General features: G+C 33.1%; 3 protein-coding genes across 4 annotated transcripts; 2 read left to right on the forward strand and 1 right to left on the reverse strand.

The window, feature by feature from the left end:
* The first annotated feature begins 4,292 nt into the window (after positions 1 to 4,292).
* On the forward strand, positions 4,293 to 5,454 carry LOC111495719 (rhoGEF domain-containing protein gxcI-like). The gene has a single exon (XM_023145877.1). The coding sequence runs from the start codon at positions 4,479 to 4,481 to the stop codon at positions 5,076 to 5,078; it is 600 nt and encodes a 199-aa protein (XP_023001645.1). The 5' UTR covers positions 4,293 to 4,478; the 3' UTR covers positions 5,079 to 5,454.
* Positions 5,455 to 7,114: 1,660 nt separating this feature from the next.
* Positions 7,115 to 10,739, forward strand: LOC111495157 (trihelix transcription factor ASIL1-like). Of its 2 annotated transcripts, XM_023145056.1 has the most exons (3): positions 7,115 to 8,551; positions 9,308 to 9,343; positions 10,300 to 10,416. In XM_023145056.1, the coding sequence occupies exons 1-2, from the start codon at positions 7,723 to 7,725 to the stop codon at positions 9,322 to 9,324; spliced, it is 846 nt and encodes a 281-aa protein (XP_023000824.1). In that variant the 5' UTR covers positions 7,115 to 7,722; the 3' UTR covers positions 9,325 to 9,343; positions 10,300 to 10,416. The 2 variants fall into 2 exon arrangements, with proteins under 2 accessions (XP_023000824.1, XP_023000825.1); XM_023145057.1 differs by lacking the exon at positions 9,308 to 9,343 and having other exon boundaries at positions 7,124 to 8,551; positions 10,300 to 10,739.
* A 1,212-nt stretch (positions 10,740 to 11,951) lies between these two features.
* On the reverse strand, positions 11,952 to 14,916 carry LOC111495158 (protein LIGHT-DEPENDENT SHORT HYPOCOTYLS 10-like). The gene is made up of 2 exons (XM_023145058.1): positions 14,217 to 14,916; positions 11,952 to 12,275 (listed from the first exon to the last, which is right to left on the reverse strand). The coding sequence occupies exon 1, from the start codon at positions 14,805 to 14,807 to the stop codon at positions 14,256 to 14,258; it is 552 nt and encodes a 183-aa protein (XP_023000826.1). The 5' UTR covers positions 14,808 to 14,916; the 3' UTR covers positions 11,952 to 12,275; positions 14,217 to 14,255.
* Positions 14,917 to 20,527: the final 5,611 nt, after the last annotated feature.

The following is a 20,527-nucleotide window of genomic DNA, read 5'->3' on the forward strand; positions in this document are numbered from 1 at the left end:
AAGAATAGAAGAAAAGAGTAAAGAGCATTAAATTATAAGCATGGTGTGATATAGACACAAACGTATTTTTTTTTTTTTATAACTTTATGTACATTTATTTTAAGTTTAATCCAAAAAGTTGTCTCGTAAAGATAAAAATGGTATGATTATTTATCGAACATAGATTTAGCTGCTCAACATTCTTATATAAAATATATAATATATTACCGATATTAGGTGTTTGCTAAACAATATTTATTTTATTTGATGGGTTGATAATGAAAGATTTAATTATGTAGAAAAATACAAAAAGTCCAAGAAAATATAGAATAAACATTGATTTTAGAATTTTGTGTTTAAAAATGGTGGGTGGTTGGATTAGTTTAGTGACGAGCTCCAAAGGTTGTCTTAATATTCCTCCTCTGATTGCGGAAATCTGGTTGGGCCAATCACATGCATCCCATAAGACCTTGGCATTACCCCCCCAAACATTCCATCTCCTCCAAATACTATGTTTTCTAAATTATTGCCACTTTTAAGATTCTTATTAATTTTCCTTTTTAAATTTTCCAAAGTTACAAATTAAATATTAACTTTTTTTTTTTTTGACCGATCGAACTAAATATTTATGCCCATATCGTTTATTTTCTTTTTAAAAAATAAGTTTTCTGTAACTAGTTGTGACACGCTTAATAAAGCATTGTTTGAAAACAACTATTTTCTATGCATATGTTGTTGATAGACTATAGCCTCAAACTAAAAAAAAAAAAAAAAAACTTATTCGTCTTTTAAAATTATTTTATTTTGATTTATAAACTTTAAATTTTAATTTATAAGCAAATTTAGTATGCAATGGATTATAAACTTAAAAAATGATATTTTGATTTTGAACATGGGACAGATCAAACATTGAAGATGTCAAATCATATACTCAATAATTTGTATTGTCTTTTAATATAACTATATTATTATTATGATGTTTTGTTTTGTTTCATAGTGTTTTAAATCAGATACCCAATAACTTTATTATCTTTAATATAAATACTCTAAATAATATTATGAGAAAATTGTTAAGTGGGCATTAAATTTTTGCCTCTTCCCAAAATTTCCACGATTTTTGTAATTAATTACGTTTCATGGATCTGCAGGCCCAACAAATGAGATTGATATAGATTTAAAACTGGGCCCCCATTTCATGCTAAATTTGGCCCATTTGATGGTAAAGACCAGCACATGGATTTAGCATCACATGGGTCTCGTCATGGAGCCGCTTAACGCAGGACTTGAAGTGACTGACCAGCGCGAGATCCCTGACGGATGGTGCAGCTCTTAAGGATCTGCTCGTAAGCCCGTGAGTTGTGGAAGCGACGGACCATGGACCACACAAGACTCAGAGGCGCGTGAACCACTTGAAAGAGGGTTCGGTTGCAGTACATAATTCGAAGATGACGGTGACGGTGACGTTTCAAAACGTGGGCTGGATCCATACAAATTGGGCCGATAAATGTGCTTTTTGTGAGGCCTCTAATTTGTTCCTTTTATATATATATATAAAAAAATAATAATAAAAAAACACAAAAAGCCAAGTATATGTGTATGTGTGTGTATATATATATATAGGTTATTTATGTAGATTGATGTTTGTTTGGTTGCGGTAGGTGCAAAGAAGGGCGAGAGAGTTGCTTTGTGACAATGAAGTGTGGGAAGGCCCACCCAACATCGCCCCCTCATGTCATGCTTCTATGTGGACTCCAATCATGTTGGACAAATTTCATTCACATCACTCCCAACACTAAATTAAAACCCCTTATATTCCTTTTCACCAAATTTTAATTCAATTACCTTTCTACCTATTTTACCCCCACATAATAATATATTTAACATCCTATTTTTTCTTTAAATTATTATTTTTTTTTTATTTCATGTTAGAATAAAATCAGGGACAGTCACCAACCGATTTATGTTTTTTAGTACCAAAAAACAGAATAAAAAATAATGAATGATCATCATACATACATTCACTTTTTTCCTCTCAACAAAACCAAATACAAAAAAACAAACAACATGCACAATGTTTTTTCGTCTGTTTTTTATTTTTAAACTTTACAAAAATTAATAAAGGTATAAATTTAAATAAAAATTTGCAATGAAAAACTTAAAGAGTATTATTATTATTTTTTTATTTTGATAAAGTTGAAAGTTTATTTATTTGTGGGGACATAATTCCCCAACATGGTTCCGTAAATTTAGAATACGGTCGATTTGGGGTGGCCAGCGTTTGGAGTTTTCCCAAACAAAATCATTAAATCCAATTTCTCTCCACGTATATTTCATACCAATTTTCCATTTCTAAAAAATATATAATCAAATAATTATGTTAGAGTGATGAATGATAGCCTATCATCATTCCGATCTGCATTTATCTTTATTTTAATTTATGAGCTCTACGCAAAATTGAAGCAAGTTTCATCTTAATGCTTAATACTGATAAAGTTTAAAGAAGAATCGAAAATAAAGAGAGTCCAAAGGGGAAGGTGCAATGAAGGGATAACAATGGTAATCCATGTGGGAAGGGCGTTAGATGGACCCTAACATCTCCATCTCCATCTTAACCTATTAAATGAGTTGTGGGGGCTCAATTTGGATTGGACATTACTCAATCCAACCCTAACTTTATTTATGTATAAATATGGTACATTATTTGGTTACCTTATATTCTATATAATTCTATATTTAGTTCATGAATAATTACTTTTTTATTATTTTTTTTAAATTTGTGGGAGGGGACACTCGGTGAAAGACGGGATGGGGCTAATGGAGGCATCTATATGGTCAATATGTTGATGCAATTGTAAGGCATCAAATCAAATCAATCAGTTTGAACTTTATTTGTTTGAAGGTGATCAACATGCTTCCATTTTCTTCCCATCATGTATCTAACCATACCATTCAAATCAACGCTCTTTTGAATTGAATATCATTGGTTTATAAGTAAAACATATCAGTATGAGACCTTTTGGAAAAATTAAAACTAAACTCATAAATGTTTATACTCAACGTGGATAATATCATACTATTGTGAATGATGGTGATTCTTAATATGATATCAAGAACATGCTCTTAACCATTCTCAAATGTTGAATAATATTATACTATTGTGAAGGATCGTGGTTCTTAACAATGATAAGATTTAAAAGAGATGACTTTGGAACGAATATGGCAAAAGTCTCACATGGTGATGGTGGGGGATATTGAAATATGAAACACACAAGATTTGGTCGCTCCTCTACAAATATATTTCAATAAGCTTCCAAAACAAAGTGTGAAAGTCTTAGTTTTCTGAATCTTCAATTGGGGAACCAATCAGACGTTGACACTTGTCCGTCCCCAAAACCCTAAATTAAATTATTGAACTTGGTGAGACAAAGAGAGGGCCCTAATTTCACGCATCTCCCAAACCCTCAAACTCCCCATCTTTATGCTCAATTATTAATACACACTTTTCCATCCTTTTTTATTTATATTTTTATTTTAACTTTATGGTATGATTTAATTTTACCCCTTTCACTTGCCTTTCTGCTTCAATTCTTCTGTACTTACAATTCATTTCAAAATCTCATCTTTATATTCTTATGATATCTTGGTCAAGTTTAATTATCCACTTATTGACTTTTGTGAAAGTTTATTGAGTATTGATATGATGGTTTTTGACTTCAATCTCTTAATGTGAATATATGAAAATTAAACCAAAACAATCAACTATGATTTCATTTCTTTAGATCGGTCGAGTGGCTAGTTAGTGGGAAGGATATTTTTAATTAGCACACTATTTTTTTTTTTTTTAAAAAAAAATACCCTTGATATTATATTCAAGAAGCAAGAAGATGCTCGTATTAATATTAACATAACTAAACTGATATAAATATTATCTCAATCTAAATTTGCACGGTTGAGAAAGAAAATTATGGAATATGATAAATTATATTATATTTAAAGATTTTGTGTACGGTTAAAGGAGATTGCCATAATTTGATGGGTGAAGTTTTATGTTGATTTTGAGGGAAAATGAATTTTTGAAACTCGAAATTGAGATTTTAATTCATTGAACGTATCTAGTTATGATGATTTGCTCTTACAAGATCGATATAGTACGATTATACGACTGATTTTCTTTTTTATTTCATTCATATATTAATGTGATTAATATAAATTAGTCTAACTAATTTATGTTCAACCTATAAAGGTTTAAGACATAATAAAGGGGAAGGATGGATGATGCGTACATAATATAAAACATTAATTAATAAAGAAGAACGAAAAAAAAAAAAGAAAAAAAAAAAGAAGTTTTCTCTCTCGATCTCTCTCCTTTCATCTCCCATATTCCGTTTTATTAATCTCTCTCCCAGATTTTCTCTTTCCTTCGACTCTCTCTCCTCTGAGAGGTTGACGAAACAAAGAAACTGAATTAAAAAAAAAAAAAAGAAAAAAAAAAAAAGGAGATGAGGAATAGCATAAGATGCTGCATATCTTGCATTCTACCATGTGGAGCTCTGGATGTGATCCGCATAGTACACTCCAATGGCTACGTCGAAGAAATCAGTGGCTCAATCAAAGCCTCCGACGTCATGAAAGCCCATCCCAAACATGTCCTTAAGAAGCCCTCCTCCCCCTCCTCCTCCGCCGCCTGCGCTGATGACGCCTCCGCCCTCCCCAAGATCGTCATCGTCCCACCGGAAGCCGACCTCCAACGCGGTAAGATTTATTTCCTCATGCCACTCCCTCCCAACCCTGACAAGCCTCGCTCCCGATCCTCCTCCCGAAGAAAGAAGAGAGTTACCAATAACAACAATAAAAACAATCATCACTCCGACCGAACACCCCCCGCCGCCCTCGCATCTGCCACCGCCGATACCGACGACAACGACGACAACAACAACAACAACAGCTCCATTTCCATGTCCAACCTCCACGTTTCCGACCAGTACCTCTCCGAAATACTCTCCGAGAAAGCCTCCACCCACCGCGAACGGCGGCGCGGCCGTGTCGGCGTCTGGAGACCTCACTTAGAGAGCATTTGCGAGTCACCCAGCCATGTCTAATAACCGGCTACTCAGGTTGTGGGTCTTTTTTTTTTTTTTAAAACATAAAACCATATAGAAATATATATCATCATAATTAAATTCCATTTCTTCAATATCATGATCATTCCTTTCCCCCAGGAAAAAAAAAAAAGCCCTTTTCCAATTTCACCAGATTGATTGCAGAGAGAAGGATCTGAAATTAAGAATGTGGTAAATTTAATTTTTTACTAATCTTTGCTTAATTAATTTTATATTTTTCTGGAAATTTGTGGATTTTTTAATGCAGTAGTCTAGAATTTATTCTATTATAAGCATAGTTTAATTGATATAAAATGTATATTATTTCTGTGCATCAACATAATTTTGAGTGATTGTGATATGATGATGATTGTACAGCTGCAATAATATACTTTGTCTGCCCATATGCCACCATTTTTTCTTTCCTATTTTACACTTAATAATACCATGCTTTACACTTTTAAACTAAGCTCTATATTTCAAATAATTTAAGTGTTCTAAGGCATGAACTTAAATATATTTATACATTTTTATAATTTTTTTTACAAGAAAATAATATGTGAAAAATGAAAAATGAAAAGTATGTATGGATCGTATCAATCTCGGCCCCGTTGGATTTTTTTTTTTCCTGATTTTCTGCATTGCGTATGAATTAAATTTAATATTTTAATTAATCAGCATTATGGTTTTTATCGAACCCCACAAGCCTTGGTCATTTAAATGCCATTAACTATCCTATCACTTTATACGTGGGCCTCTCCACCATAATATTTAATTCTAATTGTTATGCCAAATTTTAGGATTATAAAAATATTTTAAAAAAGTCATATGCCTTTCTGCCATTTTATTTTAAGAATATTAACATTGGTATATATTTTATTAAAAAAAAAGTTCACTTTTGAACGTAAAAAATAAATTTAAGTTAGTTTATAATAAATAAAAAAACTCATAAAAAAGATAAGATATTAATGATTTTCTTTAAGATATTAAGAGGAAATGATATATAGTCATACTCAATTTGAGCTCCACGTCAAACATAAAAAAAGTTGTCATCATAATTATTTTATGATTATGCCCTTATAGATCAACCATGATACTCAATAATTTAATTATTATTAGATTTGTCTAAGTGTTTAAATTAAAAGTGGGAGAAATTTAGTTAGGTGAAAATAAATTTGAATTTCCATTATTTATTTATTTATTTATTTATTTTAATATTGGTACAAGTTCTTTATGTATGGTTCTCATATTCTTGTTCTTCGTGCACTTGACTCAGAAGGCTCCAATGTTTATGTTTGGTTTGTTGATCTTGTGGATTCTTAATTTTTAGTGTGATTTTAGAAAAATTGATCTAGAGGACAAGAAAAACACGTGTCGTTTTTGGTGAACGAGTAATTTTTTTTTTGTTTAAATTCTGATTTAAAGATGCTTATTTAATCTATAATTACCCCAAAATTAATATTATGTAACTATATCATGAATTTTCTAAACTAATATTTTGTGGAGAGAATTTTTGTTTAGGGCCGTGGTTGGTCTTCTAGGAGCCCAGGGTCCTGGCCCAATCCCGTATCAAGTTCCATTATTTATTTATTTATTTATTTTTTTTGTTGAAATTTTGGTAAAAATGTTTAATAGTAAAAGTTATTTTAGTACAAAATTTTAGAATGAATTTGGGAACAATTTTACATTATTTTTTGGGTTAAAAGTAGTAGTGAACAAAGTAGAAAATGAAGCGAGGTAAAACTTAATTAAATTTAGGATGAAATTTAATGAAATGGGAGTGGATACAAATAACAAAATTTAGAATTAATTTTTTTTTCCAAATAAGTAGTATTATTTAATAATGAACTAATGTAAGAAAACAAAAATATTCGTAAAATAAAGAAAAATAAAAGAAAGTAGTTTTCCGGTGGCCGCAAATCCTGCATTTAATAAAAAAAAAAAAAAAAAAAAAAAAAAAAAAAAAAAAAAAAAAAAAAAAAAAAAAAAAAAAAAAAAAAAAAAAAAAAAAAAGATAAAAGATAAAAAGCAGGCGGTAGAGTTAGTTGGGGCGGGGGCATCCACCGGACGAGAAACGACGACCCAAAATAAAAGAAAAAAGAAAAAATAAAAGTACAGGCAGTTGGAAGGGGGAAAAAACGATAATGGGGAAAAAGAAAAAAAAAAGAAAAAAAAAAGGCGTCGACGGCCGGCCACGCGCTTGCCGCGTGAGATTCCACGTGCATCGTAGTCAATCAATGCCCGGCCAAAGGCACTCCCACGTGAACCCTCTCCGTTTCGGAAATTCCCTCTCCCGTTCCCGCTGGCCAGGCCGCAGTCTTCCCGCTTGTCAGCGACCCCACCTTTCCTCCTCACCGTCCGCTTTCTTTTGGGCCGAAGCCGAAGCCGAAGCCGAATCCGAGCCCTTCCGACACACTAACCAAACCATGACCCAACCCCCCTCCCGGTCCCGGCCCGCTTCCTTTTCGGTTCCCTATCCCTATCCGCTTCCCATTTCATCCCCGGCGATATCATCGCCGACGCTCCCTCTTTTATACCTCTTTTACCCATTCCCTTCGTCATCTTCTTCCCCTTCTCCTTCTCCTTCTCCTTCTCCTTCTTCTTCTTCTTCTTCTTCTCTCCCTTATCTCTTTTCTGAGTTCTGATGGGGGATCTCACCGATTCTCTCACCCCTTCCTCTGCTAACTCCCGCCAGGTTCCCATTCGCGAAGACTGTTGGAGCGAGGATGCTACCTCTACTCTCATCGACGCTTGGGGTCGTCGTTTTCTCGACCTCAATCGTGGAAATCTCCGCCAGAAGGACTGGCAGGACGTTGCCGATTCTGTCAACTCCCTTCATGGCCTTACCAAGAAGACCCATCGCACCGATATTCAGTGTAAGAACCGGATCGACACCGTTAAGAAGAAGTACAAGACCGAGAGGGCTCGGGTTGCTGCCTCCCATGGCAGTTTTGTCTCCTCTTGGCCCTTTTATGCTCGTCTTGATGAACTTATTGGCCCTACTGTCTCCATGAAGAAACCCTCCTCTCCTCCTATGGCTCTTCCTTTGCCCTTTCGGAAGACGCCACCCCCTGCCGTTGCTGCTACTCCTGCCGTCGTCGCCGTGTCTCAGAAGCGGACTGCCGCAGCGGTGGACGACGGGTATTTTCGGAGGAATTACTCGGCTATAGCGGCTGCTGCTGCGGCGGCTGCATTGACGGAGGAAGAGGAGGACGACGAAGAGGAGGAGGAGGAGCGAGTGAGCGACGACGAGGAGGCGGAAGGGGAGGGCATGAGTAGGTTGGCAAGAGCAATTAAAAGGTTCGGGGAGGTGTATGAAAGAGTGGAAGCCGAGAAGGTGCGGCTGATGGTGGAATTGGAGAAGCAGAGGATGCAATTTGCCAAGGATTTGGAGGTACAGCGGATGCATATGTTTATGGAGACCCAGGTTCAGCTTGAGAGGATTAAGCGAGGGAAGAAATCAAATCCCAGTGGTAAGGCTAAGGGAACTTTCTGCTCTGTTTTCCCATTGAAATTGTTTTTTTCTTTTAGCACGAAGCTGAAGTTTGCTCTGTTACAGATTCAACATTTATTTCAGCGTATTCTGTGCTGACTTCGTGGTAGATTTAGTTCATCTGATTGTTTTCTAGAATATTTTGGTTTTTGATATCTCTGGAATAGAATGGTTTCCCAAGAAATTCTACAACTTTAAAATAAACTACTAATTTAACCTGGCATGGTCACATTTCAATCTTCTTTTAGAAATGTTAGTAAACTTTTTTATTTTCTTTTCCTTCTATGGACCCACGAGATGATTCTTTAATTTTACTGGTGCTGGTGCCATGTAATTACAATATAGAGCTTATATCTGGATATGGGTTGTGATGAAGTGGTATGTCCTTGCTTATATTGCATTGCTACATGACCAACTCTTAATGATTAAGAGAAGTATGTGAGGGCTTTAGAGATTTTAAACATTTAGAAGTGTGCTTGAACAATTCAATACTGCATAAAGATCACTTGGGCACAAATTTTTTTCTAGCTTTGTCTGAGTGGACGCCTAATTGTTCACTATGGTCACATTTACATGCAATTAGTGATCACTCTGAACTTTTCTTGGAGAGAATAGGTCCTGACTTGCAAGGCTTTTCTGCATACTACAAAGAAAAAAGTAATGCAGTTATTCAGGTTTGAGGTGATCATGTTTTGGTATATTTATCATCTTTGAATGTTGAAAATTTGAATTGCAGAAAGAATCAGAGCATAAGAAAGGGAGAAGAAGTGAGGTAAGACAAGTATAACTGTGGTATAGTTTAATAGCATGAAGAAACAACCACCAGAAGAAGAGCTGTACGTGACTGGAAATAGAAATAATGAAATCCCATTGCGTTTGAACCCCCTATTGTTCCTGATAAGAAAAAAGAGTGCCGACACTTACTAACGGTTTAATATACACATCATGTCTTTTTTCTGTGTTTCAAATAGATAATGTGTGGCTTGGAACAATGTTCTCATTCGTTTTTGCGAATTTAAGAACATTGGAATATAGGACTGATACTAAGCATCAGAAACTTGGCGAAGTGGAGCCAAGTTCTGCTTTATTTTATATGAGCAAAGTGGTATTAGATTACTGGATTATCTCCTATGGCTATTTTGTTTGTCTTTGACTCATTTTTTAAACTTGGGTTTAGGTACTTAAAAGGATGATTCCTTCCTCAAAATTATACTATTGGATCATATAGTCCAATGTCAGTTTCCTCTGAAGATTATGAAACCAGCTCTCTTCTTCATTTCTGATGTAACATGTCATGCGTCCACTCTTAATCTGTTCTTTGGTCTTCTTGGGTTTTACTTATGGGATTCAGGTTCATAAAATGATATAAGATTGTTATCTGCGAGAATTGCAAGTGTATAGGAACCCTGTTTCTTGAAAACCTCTTCTACTGTCAAGTTTGTGGTAGCTACCCTTACATTATTGGGGACAGTCATTTGATAATGTCAAGACATGAATATTCATAATCAACTGTCAAAGGGACAAGGTGACCAGAATTATGGGATAAAACATGCATGACATTTACTTGTACGTTTCAAGTTACAATATTGCCTTGATTGTTTACTTGTTGCATTCGTTCGAGTTTGAAATAACTGATTCCTGTGCTTTGCTACACACCGTTTGAAATCAAATGTTCATTTTACTTCGTGTGGTTTATGAAACTAAAAAACATTTCTTTTTCTGATGCAGACATCTAGAGGAGGTAGCCGTGTGAGAGGGAATGACAGAGAAACTTCTTAAGGTACATACACACGGAAGCTGGTATTCTCAGGAGATGATAAAAACTTCTAATTTTAACTTCACAATATGGAAAGTTATTTTGTGAAGCTAGCTAAGACCAACCCCCTTCCCCTCTCCTTGTGGGGAAGTTAGGCGAACCGATGTAATCGACTTTTAGATGTGAAGCTAATTTGTGACAACCTTTTATCTTCTACTTTGAGAATTAGCGTGGTGGATACATTGAGCTTCTTAAAATATCCTATGCCTCGTTTTTAAAGATGTTGTTAGGAAAGCTAATCTGGTATGAATGTTGTATACAGCTTTCCCTCATCTTCTCATGTGGTGTAATGGTAAGTGCTCTTGTTTCAATGAACAAACTGAGAAATGTGATAATCTATCTATTATGACAAGGTGGGTGTTTCTTTTATACGTATTTCCACGCCTTGTGTTACCTGGAAATACAAAAAATGTGGTCTTTGTTCATTATATTCTTTAGTGTAGATGTTTTCCAGACCATTGCATTTATTCAGTGATGAATGCGTAGATTGAAGGAAAAAAAGGAATGCAGAAAGTCATCTGGGGCAGAGAACAGTGAGATAAAATGTCTGCAGAAGATGCCATCGAGCGCGAGCGTTTTTGTTGACATGTTAACATTTTTATCGATATTTTTACATATTTGTAGGCTTGATATCGTTGATTTGTTCGTTTCAATTTGTTCATAAATATCATAAAACCTTGATTGTGATAGGGAGGTGGGTTCAAATTCATCTTTATAATTGGAGTTATCATCGAACATGTCATTTTAGTGAAGATACGATATCCAAAGGGAAAATGATGATAGATTATTAATGTGCCGTCTAAAACCAACACCATTTGAGTTGCCCTAATATTACAATTCTCACCTCTAAAACCTTAAATCTTGCAAAATATTTTTCGAACAACTTTCATATTTTAAGAGAAAAATATAAAAGAGATATAGAGCAAATTTTTTTTTGTCGTTTATTAACACTTGGTTGTTAACATGCATTATGATAATTTAATTTAAATGAAAAATGATTTCAATTGTGTCTCTCCGTTACAGATATGAATTAAGATATGACCCAAAATGATGAACACAAAAAGACATCATCTTGAATGGGCATGTTGATGATCTAAATTAGAAAGATCGAGGGACCTCACAATAGCTATAAGACTCGAGAGTTGTTTCTCTCTCATAATCAACGGAATCTTATATTTATCAAATAGAATTGACATGAAATGACGAACATCTGGACAAGGTTAGTAGTATGTCATTTCCTACCTTAAGCCTAGAGTGTGCTTCACTTAAAATAAATATGATGTTTCATATATTTTTTTTATTAGTCGTTGACATGAACCTTCGATTCATTCTTAAAAGAAAGATTTGCCATCTTTAATAGGGACATTATTTATAAAATGAAATACAATGAAAATATATTTTATTATTAGAAAGTATTTAATCCTAATATTATAGTACAAAGAGTAATTAAAATGGTGTAAATACAAAATACCTCAACATTAAAGAATGCTACCAAAGCACTAAGTATGATGTCACAAATTAATTAATTAATTATATATATATATATATATATAAAATAATAGGACAATAGAAATGACATTTTTCATCTTAAATGTGAAGGGCAAAACAGTTGATTGTCACCATCTAATATGTAATAGTTTAAAAGTGAACCTAAACTTTGGGCTTTTTTTTTTTAATTAACTAGAATGGGAGAAAACATATTGCTTGCTAGCTAGGCTTGGCTACAAACTATATACTAATTTTTTTTATTCAAATTCTCTCTTTCTTTATATAATTATCTCTAAAACATATATATAATATATATATATATATATAAGTATTTTATCATATAGAAAATGCTTCAACTCGTTCCACATTTATACACTCTTCATCCATTGCTGTTCTTGTCCTGAAATTAAGAAAATAATTAAATATATTTTTTAATTAGGTTTTTATCAGGAAATATGCAATAAATAACAACTTTTTTTTTCCTTTTTTGTATTTGATTGAGAATTTAAGGAAAAATAAAAATGATTACACGAAGTATTAAACTAAAAGATTATGAAACAACACCTAATTGATTTTTTAGGGTAAATTTAGTAGTTTATTCTATTTCTAACACTCTCCTTTTGAATATTAATTAATATGACATCCAACCTATAAAATATTATAAGGAATGAAAGGAAAATAATATTATGAAAGGATAAATGTAATCTTTTTTAACATATTCTAACAATGATGCTTTAACAAATATAATTTATTTTAGAGTAAAGAAACTATTTCATTAAAATAATATAATGTTAGTTATCAAATTATAAGATATTAAACTAAAAAAATTAGAATTAACATTCATTCTACTCTTTCCATCCAAATTTTTATTTTAAGATAAGATATAACTTCTTTAAATTTGACGCAAATGTAACTTCGTCTACCTTAAGAACTTATATATATTATCAACTAATAGATATGATATTCAAATCCTTCAGAAACGAAGAAAAAAAAGTCAAACTTTAAGTTGACTTAGCCTAAAAAAAACAATAATTTTATAATTTTGTCAATACCTACCTAACATAAAACATGGGTAAGAGATTCAAATCTGAAAAAAGAACTAATTTTAGTTGATAAACCAAATAAGAAGGAAAGTTTTGTAGTGTTTGAGCTTATTTATTTAAAGGGTTTCATTTTTAGAAAATATAGATTAAGACAATAATTATTACAAACCTGCCAACAATTAATGTTAATAATGAAAGTTTGTGTAATGCAATGGCAATGAGGCAACAACACTTAACACAAAAAAAGTTGTACATATTATGTTAATAGTTTGTTTAATTTGATCAACAGCACACTAATTAATTCCATTTAAATCAACTTAGCCCATATTGAAGAATCTAATGTTAATGGTTAAGGAGGATTTTACAATCGAAACCAGAAAACTCGAATATCTTAACAAATTTAAAAAAGTGAACCCAAATCTATATTTGCCACAAAAAAGAGAAGAACTTTGATATGGATCCATTAAAAAAAGAAAAAAAGAAAAGAAAAAAAAGAAAAGCTAGTAACTAATAATTTATACCACAAAATTATCCACAGCAATTTCATATGACCATCAAACATTCAGACAACAACAAAAAAAAAGAACAGTGTTTAAGGAACAAAGTTCCTGTATAAGATGTTCCGTTGATTCCGTACATAAATCAATGTGGGTTTTGTTTGGAAAATTTAGAACAAAATGCAGAGTTTTGAAGTAAGTGAAAGAAGAAGAAGAAGAAGAAGAAGAAGAAGAAGAAGACAGGAAAATTCATATCACTGTATAATCATCATTCCATTCCATCCATCCATCCATGTATGGGGAGCACAAAATCGCAGAGAATCACAAAAAAGCCCCAAAAACGTGTAAAAGTTGAGAATTTAAATGAACTATTTAATTAAATCAATATTAATAAAATAAAATAAAAACAGTGCTTTGTTTGATTTGAGAGAGAGAGAGAGAGAGAGAGACAGTAGAGTCCATGGTTGTTTGTGTGTTCGAGAAAACTGACGTTGTTATAAGTTATAGCTCATTGATCCATATTAGAATTAGGGTTTTTTTTGGAAGTGGGTTCTAGGGTTTTTGGTTTACAAATTAGAGGAACAAGTTTTGTGAGAGAATTGAAGTGAGTTATGAGGTTTGTTTGAGTATTGCTGGAATTTAAATTAATTGAGGAAGGATGGGAATCAATTATTGGTTTGAAAATGAAGTGCTTGAGGGTTAATTATTGGGGTATTTTAATAATTAAATAAATCCAAGCAGAATTAAAAGGACCCAGATTCCAGAAATTGAAATTAAAATTGAAATTGAAAGGGAAATTACCAGGAAATGAGAAGTGATTTGATTTTGATTTGATTTGAATCAAGGAAGAAGCTTGGGTTGGTTGTCCTCGTCGTTGCCCTTCAATTGGCTTCTTTTTCTCTTCTTTTTCTTGTACGGAATCCCTCTTGCCTTGGCTTGACACTCCTTCACTTCCCTCAAATACACTCGAATTGCTCCATTTCCAAAAGGGTTTGTCTCCGGCGATCCTCCGTGCTCCTCGTACGCCGCTCTCAGCCGTCCGATCAGGGCGTCCAGGCTGCCCCATGCTTGCCGGAGTGGGCAGGTGCAAGGGGCAGGTGGGTCAGGCTGTCCGAAGAAAACACACCCGTGTAAGTGAACCTTAGTTTTTCCGAACTGGTCCAGGTACCTCATGAATTCCACCACGTGGTTGCAGTTGCACTGTGACAGCGCAACCGGCGGCGTTTGATTCTTCAGATACTGTCCGAACGTGTTCCAGTCCCGCTTTTTCTGCGACTCGTACCGGCTTAGTGCCGCCGACGCTTGCTGCTGATCCGCCGCTGCAGAGCTCCCCGCCGCCGTCCTCGACGATGACCCGGCTTCCGTCGAATCTTTTCTGCCTTCTGTTGACATGATCAATTTGAGATCAAGAAATTAGAGGGGGGAGAGAGAAAGAGAAATAGGAGGAGGCTACAAATTCTTAAGGAAATTTGGCTAAAAAAGAAAAAAATAATATATGCAAAATTTGAGGGTTAAAAAAGAAAAAAAAAGAAAAAAAGAAAAAAAAAAAGAAGGGGTTTTATTGCAGTGGAGAAGAAAGATGAAAATCACATCTCGAGAGAGGACATTACATGGGGCCTATGAAGGTGCTTTTTGTTTCTTTTTTTCTTTTTTTTTTCATGCCCAATTTATTTTTATATTCTTTTGTATTATTTTTCCCACTTCCCCATTTATTTATTTCCATCAACTTGCTTGCTACCACAAAATTATAATTCATTATTATTTTTAATTCTCAAAATTCCAATATAATTATGTATTTTTGTGACTGTATATAGAGATCTATACGTACAAGATTTATTTATAATTGTTATTATCATTTTTTTTTTTGTTAATAATTCTTACGGAAGTGGGAACCTGTCGGTGGTGGCTAGCTGTTAGATTTGGTGTATGTAATTAACCTTATTTTACATGTTTTTATTATTTTTTTTTATTTTCTTTTCGCTGCAAATCAAGAGGGGAATTATACCGTTCATTGACATTAACTTCATAATAATCCCTACTTAAAATCTTTCTTTTATTTGTAAGAAAAAAAATCTTAATATATTGATTTTAAGCTATGATTTTACGAGTACAAGAATAATATTCACCAGCTTTGATTATTGGGATCATATGGTCTACCACTAGATTTAATATCATAAATATAATGGTTGTGATTATGAGTATCTAGTGTTTGTTATTATACATTTTTCTGTCTCCATCTGCTTGCCTGGTTTAATGATGGAAACATTAATTCTTATTTACGCAATTACATGTTAATGAGGATTATTAAGATACACCATTTTCTTAATTAACATTTATTAGTTTAGACGAATAACGTAAATTATACATTAAACCTGAAATTAGATAGTTAGGCAATAAAGTTGAACCAAATTTACAGTAAGATCCGACATCTGTGTCTCTATTAAAGATTCGAAAGTGTGAATAATAAATTGGGTACTTAGTGGATATGGATGTCATTTTCCTCAAATTAATGATTGAGAAAAATAAAAAATAATAATAATAATCCATTTTGCCATCCCATCCCCGGTAAGGCCCCGCTGCGGCAGAGGTGGGGTGGGTTTTGAATTAGCAAAAGTTGAGGGGCAATAATGTGAAGCTCAGGAAAATTAAGGTTGGCAAGTTTTGATAATTTGGATAAAACTCTGTAACATTTCCTTTGCCTTTTGTTTTCCACAAAAAGTTTATTTCTGACACCTAAATTTGTCTGCAGTGTCTCAATTTTCAGGGCACTCAAAAACCTTCTCTTTTTCCTTTTTCTTTTTCTAATAAAATTATTACAATTATTCTTTAAACTTCAAATATTAAATACACACAAACATAATATATATTTATTAGCTTAATATTTTTTTATATACGGTTAATAAACTAATTCATAAAAATAATTATGGATTTGAGCTTACTTCAATTCATTTTAGACCGATATTCTAATAAAAGAAGTCAAAATGGTTGGAATCTCCTACTAATTTATGGTTGAATTAGTTTACGAATGTTAATCTAAGATTAAGATGTTTATGATGATTAAGCATTAATTGGTGGGATGTGGCCTAGAGAATCTAGGGTGGTAAGCTGCCTTTCCTTTTGTCTCTCTTTTAGTTTTAGTTGTTGAGAGAATTCAAACCCATTATAAGGGGATCCCATACTACTTTACACGTATGCATCATCATTACCTAAATTTACAATCATTTTTTTAAATATTAATTTCTCAAATCTAACCTTTAATTCGTTGGCATCCAGTTTTTCCCTTCACTCTATCCAATAAATAAATATATCATTTCATTTTTTAATCAACTACAATGTTCAAAGTTTTCAATAATTAAGGTAATTGACTCGGGCCCTCTCCATGAATGTATTAAACCAAATGAGTTAGTAGCTTCTAGGTCAATAATATATATGTTTGAATGTTCCTATATTTCGAGAGTCCGATCAATTCAGACTATTTAATTTAAACTATACCAGTTAAGTTTGATTAAATTCTTTTTCGATTAGAGTTAGGTTGAACTAAGGTTACCGCTCAACCCCATTCTACCTTAGTATTATTATGAAGATTAAGGAGATTTGGTAATTGTAACCGATGCTAATGATATTTTAATTATCAATCTAAAAAAATAATTAAACAAAACTCAAAAATCTAACTAACTTAATCAAAGAACAAAAAAGGGTTTGGGTTGGGTTGTGTTCCGGTTGCTCGAGTTATCAACCCAACCAACCCAAAAATTTAGACGGGTGTAAGATTTTCCCAACCTAACCCATGTACACCCTTGTTCAAATCATGTTTCTATTGGCATATTAACATTAATTCTAATGTTTTGATTTATTGGTCGAATGTATATATATATATATTATAGTCGGATAAACTATATTTGAGATTAATTTTGAGCCTTTCTCTAATTTAAAATCTTCTCAAATGCGACAAAAAGAGCAAATTGATTATAATTAGAAAAGTTAGTATGAGTAGAACAACACACCTTGGAAGAATATTTTGTTATGGCCCAAGTTTATGCTATGCGTACACGCTATTTATTATTAATTATTACACGAGAATCTCTCATTATCTCTCTAAATTTTCTTTTTTTTTTTTTAAAAAAAACAAAATCTTCTTCATTTTCTTTATTTAAGAATCATTTTCAATTGCTTTCAACCGAATTCAACTCCACATAATTAAAAATATCTAATAGGTTTATGATTTTTAATTTTGTATCGAGTAAAATTATGATATATTATAAAAAACATAATATTCTTTTTTATAATATACCAACATGATCAAAATACTCTCACATTACCCATCTACACTTTCACTGTGGTTGCCACCGGCGACTATCACCCACAGTTAACCACCATGCCACCATCACGCTACCACTAACAACTATTACCCACCATGAGCAGCCAGCAACCACCGTCGTAACAACCGATCACCACCACCCATCGTCGGTGACCGCCAACCTCACGCCACCACCGCCACATCGATCATAGTGTTTTAAAAACAAATTTAAACATTGGTAATAACTTAAAATAAGAGTATTTTAAAGGAAATAAGTTTTATTTAAAGTCATAATTAGTGTTGAAATAAAGAATTGAGAAACAAAATTGAAAGAAAGAGGGAGAGAATATTAGGAGGTTTTAGGGTTAGGTTATGATGATTAGGTAATGAATGATGATATTGCTTTTATGTTTAAAACAAAACAAAAAGGTCAAAAAACACAATCCCATGTTTAGCAGTGAGAATTAGGTTTTACTGAAGTCGTCAAATACAAGACAACTTTATGTTCTACTGTTAATCCAATAAACTATACTGTTCTTAAAGCTGCCTCTTTACAAAATTATTCCTAAAAGTAAATGAAAATGACAGAATTGGAACATAATGTTATAAGACCACTTCATTTTTAAGTTGAATTTTGTCTCCCTTGCTTATTCTTTTAAGAGATAAAAGATCCCTATATCTATAAATTTACTTTACTCTTAAAATTTAAGGGTATAGTTTGAGAGTTTGAAAAATGTTAGGATGTTAAATGGGGCAAGGTTGGTGACATAAGTTAATGATGTAATTAATAATGTGGGATGCACGTGAGGAATGGGGCCATATGTTGCTTATGAATTATGGAAAAGAATGTGAAGAATCTTCACTGTTTCTTTCACCATATCTCTTTCATCTCATACTTTTCTCTCCCATTTCCATTTCCATTTCTTTATAAACAATCAATTATTGTCAAATATTTGTCAAAAGTTCTATGGATTACCTTCATGTTTCGGTCGCCATAACTTTCTCCTTTACGTTATTAATGAGAAGTTGGAAAGATTGAATTCAAGATACGTTGCTCTTTTTTTAACGAGCTCATGAGGAACCAAGAGGAAGCCTGTTCGTGATTTGGAATATGGGTAAACATAACTCAACAGATAAAACACCAGTTCTTTCGTTCAAATTGAACAGAAAACGAATTTTTTGAAAAGAACGAGAATAGTTGGATCAAACCCACAAAAGGAATATATGCAATAATAATTTGGACAGTTTTTGGTGCAGCTTTATATTTTTATTTTCTTGCATCTTTGAATGAAATGCAATGCAAAGGAGAAGACAAACTCAGGTTGTCTGTGGGAGACATTCAATTGGGTTGGTTTGGTACTAAAGCTGATGAATGAATGGGTATGAGGATGCCCCTTAGATATGAATGTATATGAGTAGAAAGGCGAAGGGCAACCCCACATTATTTGGTGCTTTCCAAGCTTTTTGTACTGTTAGTATTCAACGCCTGATTCTGAATAGGAGAAGTTTTTTTTAAAAGGGGAGATGGGAAAATTGACCTTTCATTGAGAATGACATGTAGTAATTGTATGAAACAGGACAGTATGTGTCCTAAAACCGAATGCCAAATCCCTTCTCATTAAATCTCCTTGTCGGATGCAACACTTTTACACAGCCAACAGAATCAAATTGCAGACACTCTCACTTCCCCATCTCCCTATTCTCCACTCTTTCCGATCAACACTTTTTTTTTTATACTCATATACGTCGGACGTTGTTTCAGTATAATTTATAAACTTAAATTCGATTTAGTTCTTGTAAATTTAAAGTTTTGACAATTTGGGTATGATAGAATCGATTCCAATATCGAAACGAAATAAGTAAAAATGGAAATTTGAGCCAAGAGATCATGAATCAAAATTGTTGCAACAATGGCCTCACTTTTTTGATACAATATTGTTGTTTGAAGTACTCTGTTAAATATGGGTAGTAATGCAGGTGATTGGGCCCCTCGCAAGAGCATCTTCCTCGGTAGGCCCCACTTCTAAAATTCTTATTTTGTGGATTATTTTTTTGTCATTTTGCACTCGTAAAGTCGGTGTGTCAATTTGGAGTGTCCCCCTTGTACGTTTGGGCCCAATTTCAGAAATTATTGGGCCGGTAACTCAATGGTTGGGCTTTTAGCTTCTGCAAAAGAGAGGCCCTTTCTTTTCGTCACTATTTGCATAATTGTCTTGGTCACATAACTGATATATACAACACGAGGTTATTTGTGAGAGCGTATTTCGAATTGGGTATCTCTCTAGAGCTCGACCTTGATTCTCATATAATTATTATTGATTATGATATAGTATTTTTACGTATAACAACGATAGAACGAACGAATAGATTTGACCGACCCAAAAAAATATAGTTGAAGGGTTTTTTTGGGTTGACCATTGACTAAGGAGTATGGCTAAGCTCCCTTTTGATTGACATGACATGATCTATAATGTTGAAATTGAGTGGTGTCAGAATATTATTGGCTTTTTACATAATATATATTTTGTAAATTCTTCAATTCTTCTAGTTTATTTCCAACGTAATTTTAAAATGGTTTTTGAGTTTGTTAATTAAATCATATAATCTTCGTAGAAAAACAATCAATTTTCTCAATTAATTAATAGAAGTTTATTAATAATTGTAGTTCTATTAAATTTATTTGCACTATTAAATATAATATAAATCAACAAAAACAGTACATGAGAACTCAAAATTAAAAAGGAAATTTGCTTATTTATCCCTAAGTGGGGTCCACACCGAAAGGTGGAAAGCAGTTGTGGGAGCCACGTTTTTA

This window comes from Cucurbita maxima, unplaced genomic scaffold, assembly GCF_002738345.1.
Source record: "Cucurbita maxima cultivar Rimu unplaced genomic scaffold, Cmax_1.0 Cma_Scf00021, whole genome shotgun sequence".
Lineage (NCBI taxonomy): Eukaryota > Viridiplantae > Streptophyta > Magnoliopsida > Cucurbitales > Cucurbitaceae > Cucurbita > Cucurbita maxima.

Bases quoted from the DNA above. Each gene is read 5' to 3' on its own strand.
- LOC111495719 (XM_023145877.1), top strand. From the start codon at position 4,479: ATGAGGAATAGCATAAGATGCTGCATATCTTGCATTCTACCATGTGGA.
- LOC111495157 (XM_023145056.1), top strand. From the start codon at position 7,723: ATGGGGGATCTCACCGATTCTCTCACCCCTTCCTCTGCTAACTCCCGC.
- LOC111495158 (XM_023145058.1), bottom strand. From the start codon at position 14,807: ATGTCAACAGAAGGCAGAAAAGATTCGACGGAAGCCGGGTCATCGTCG.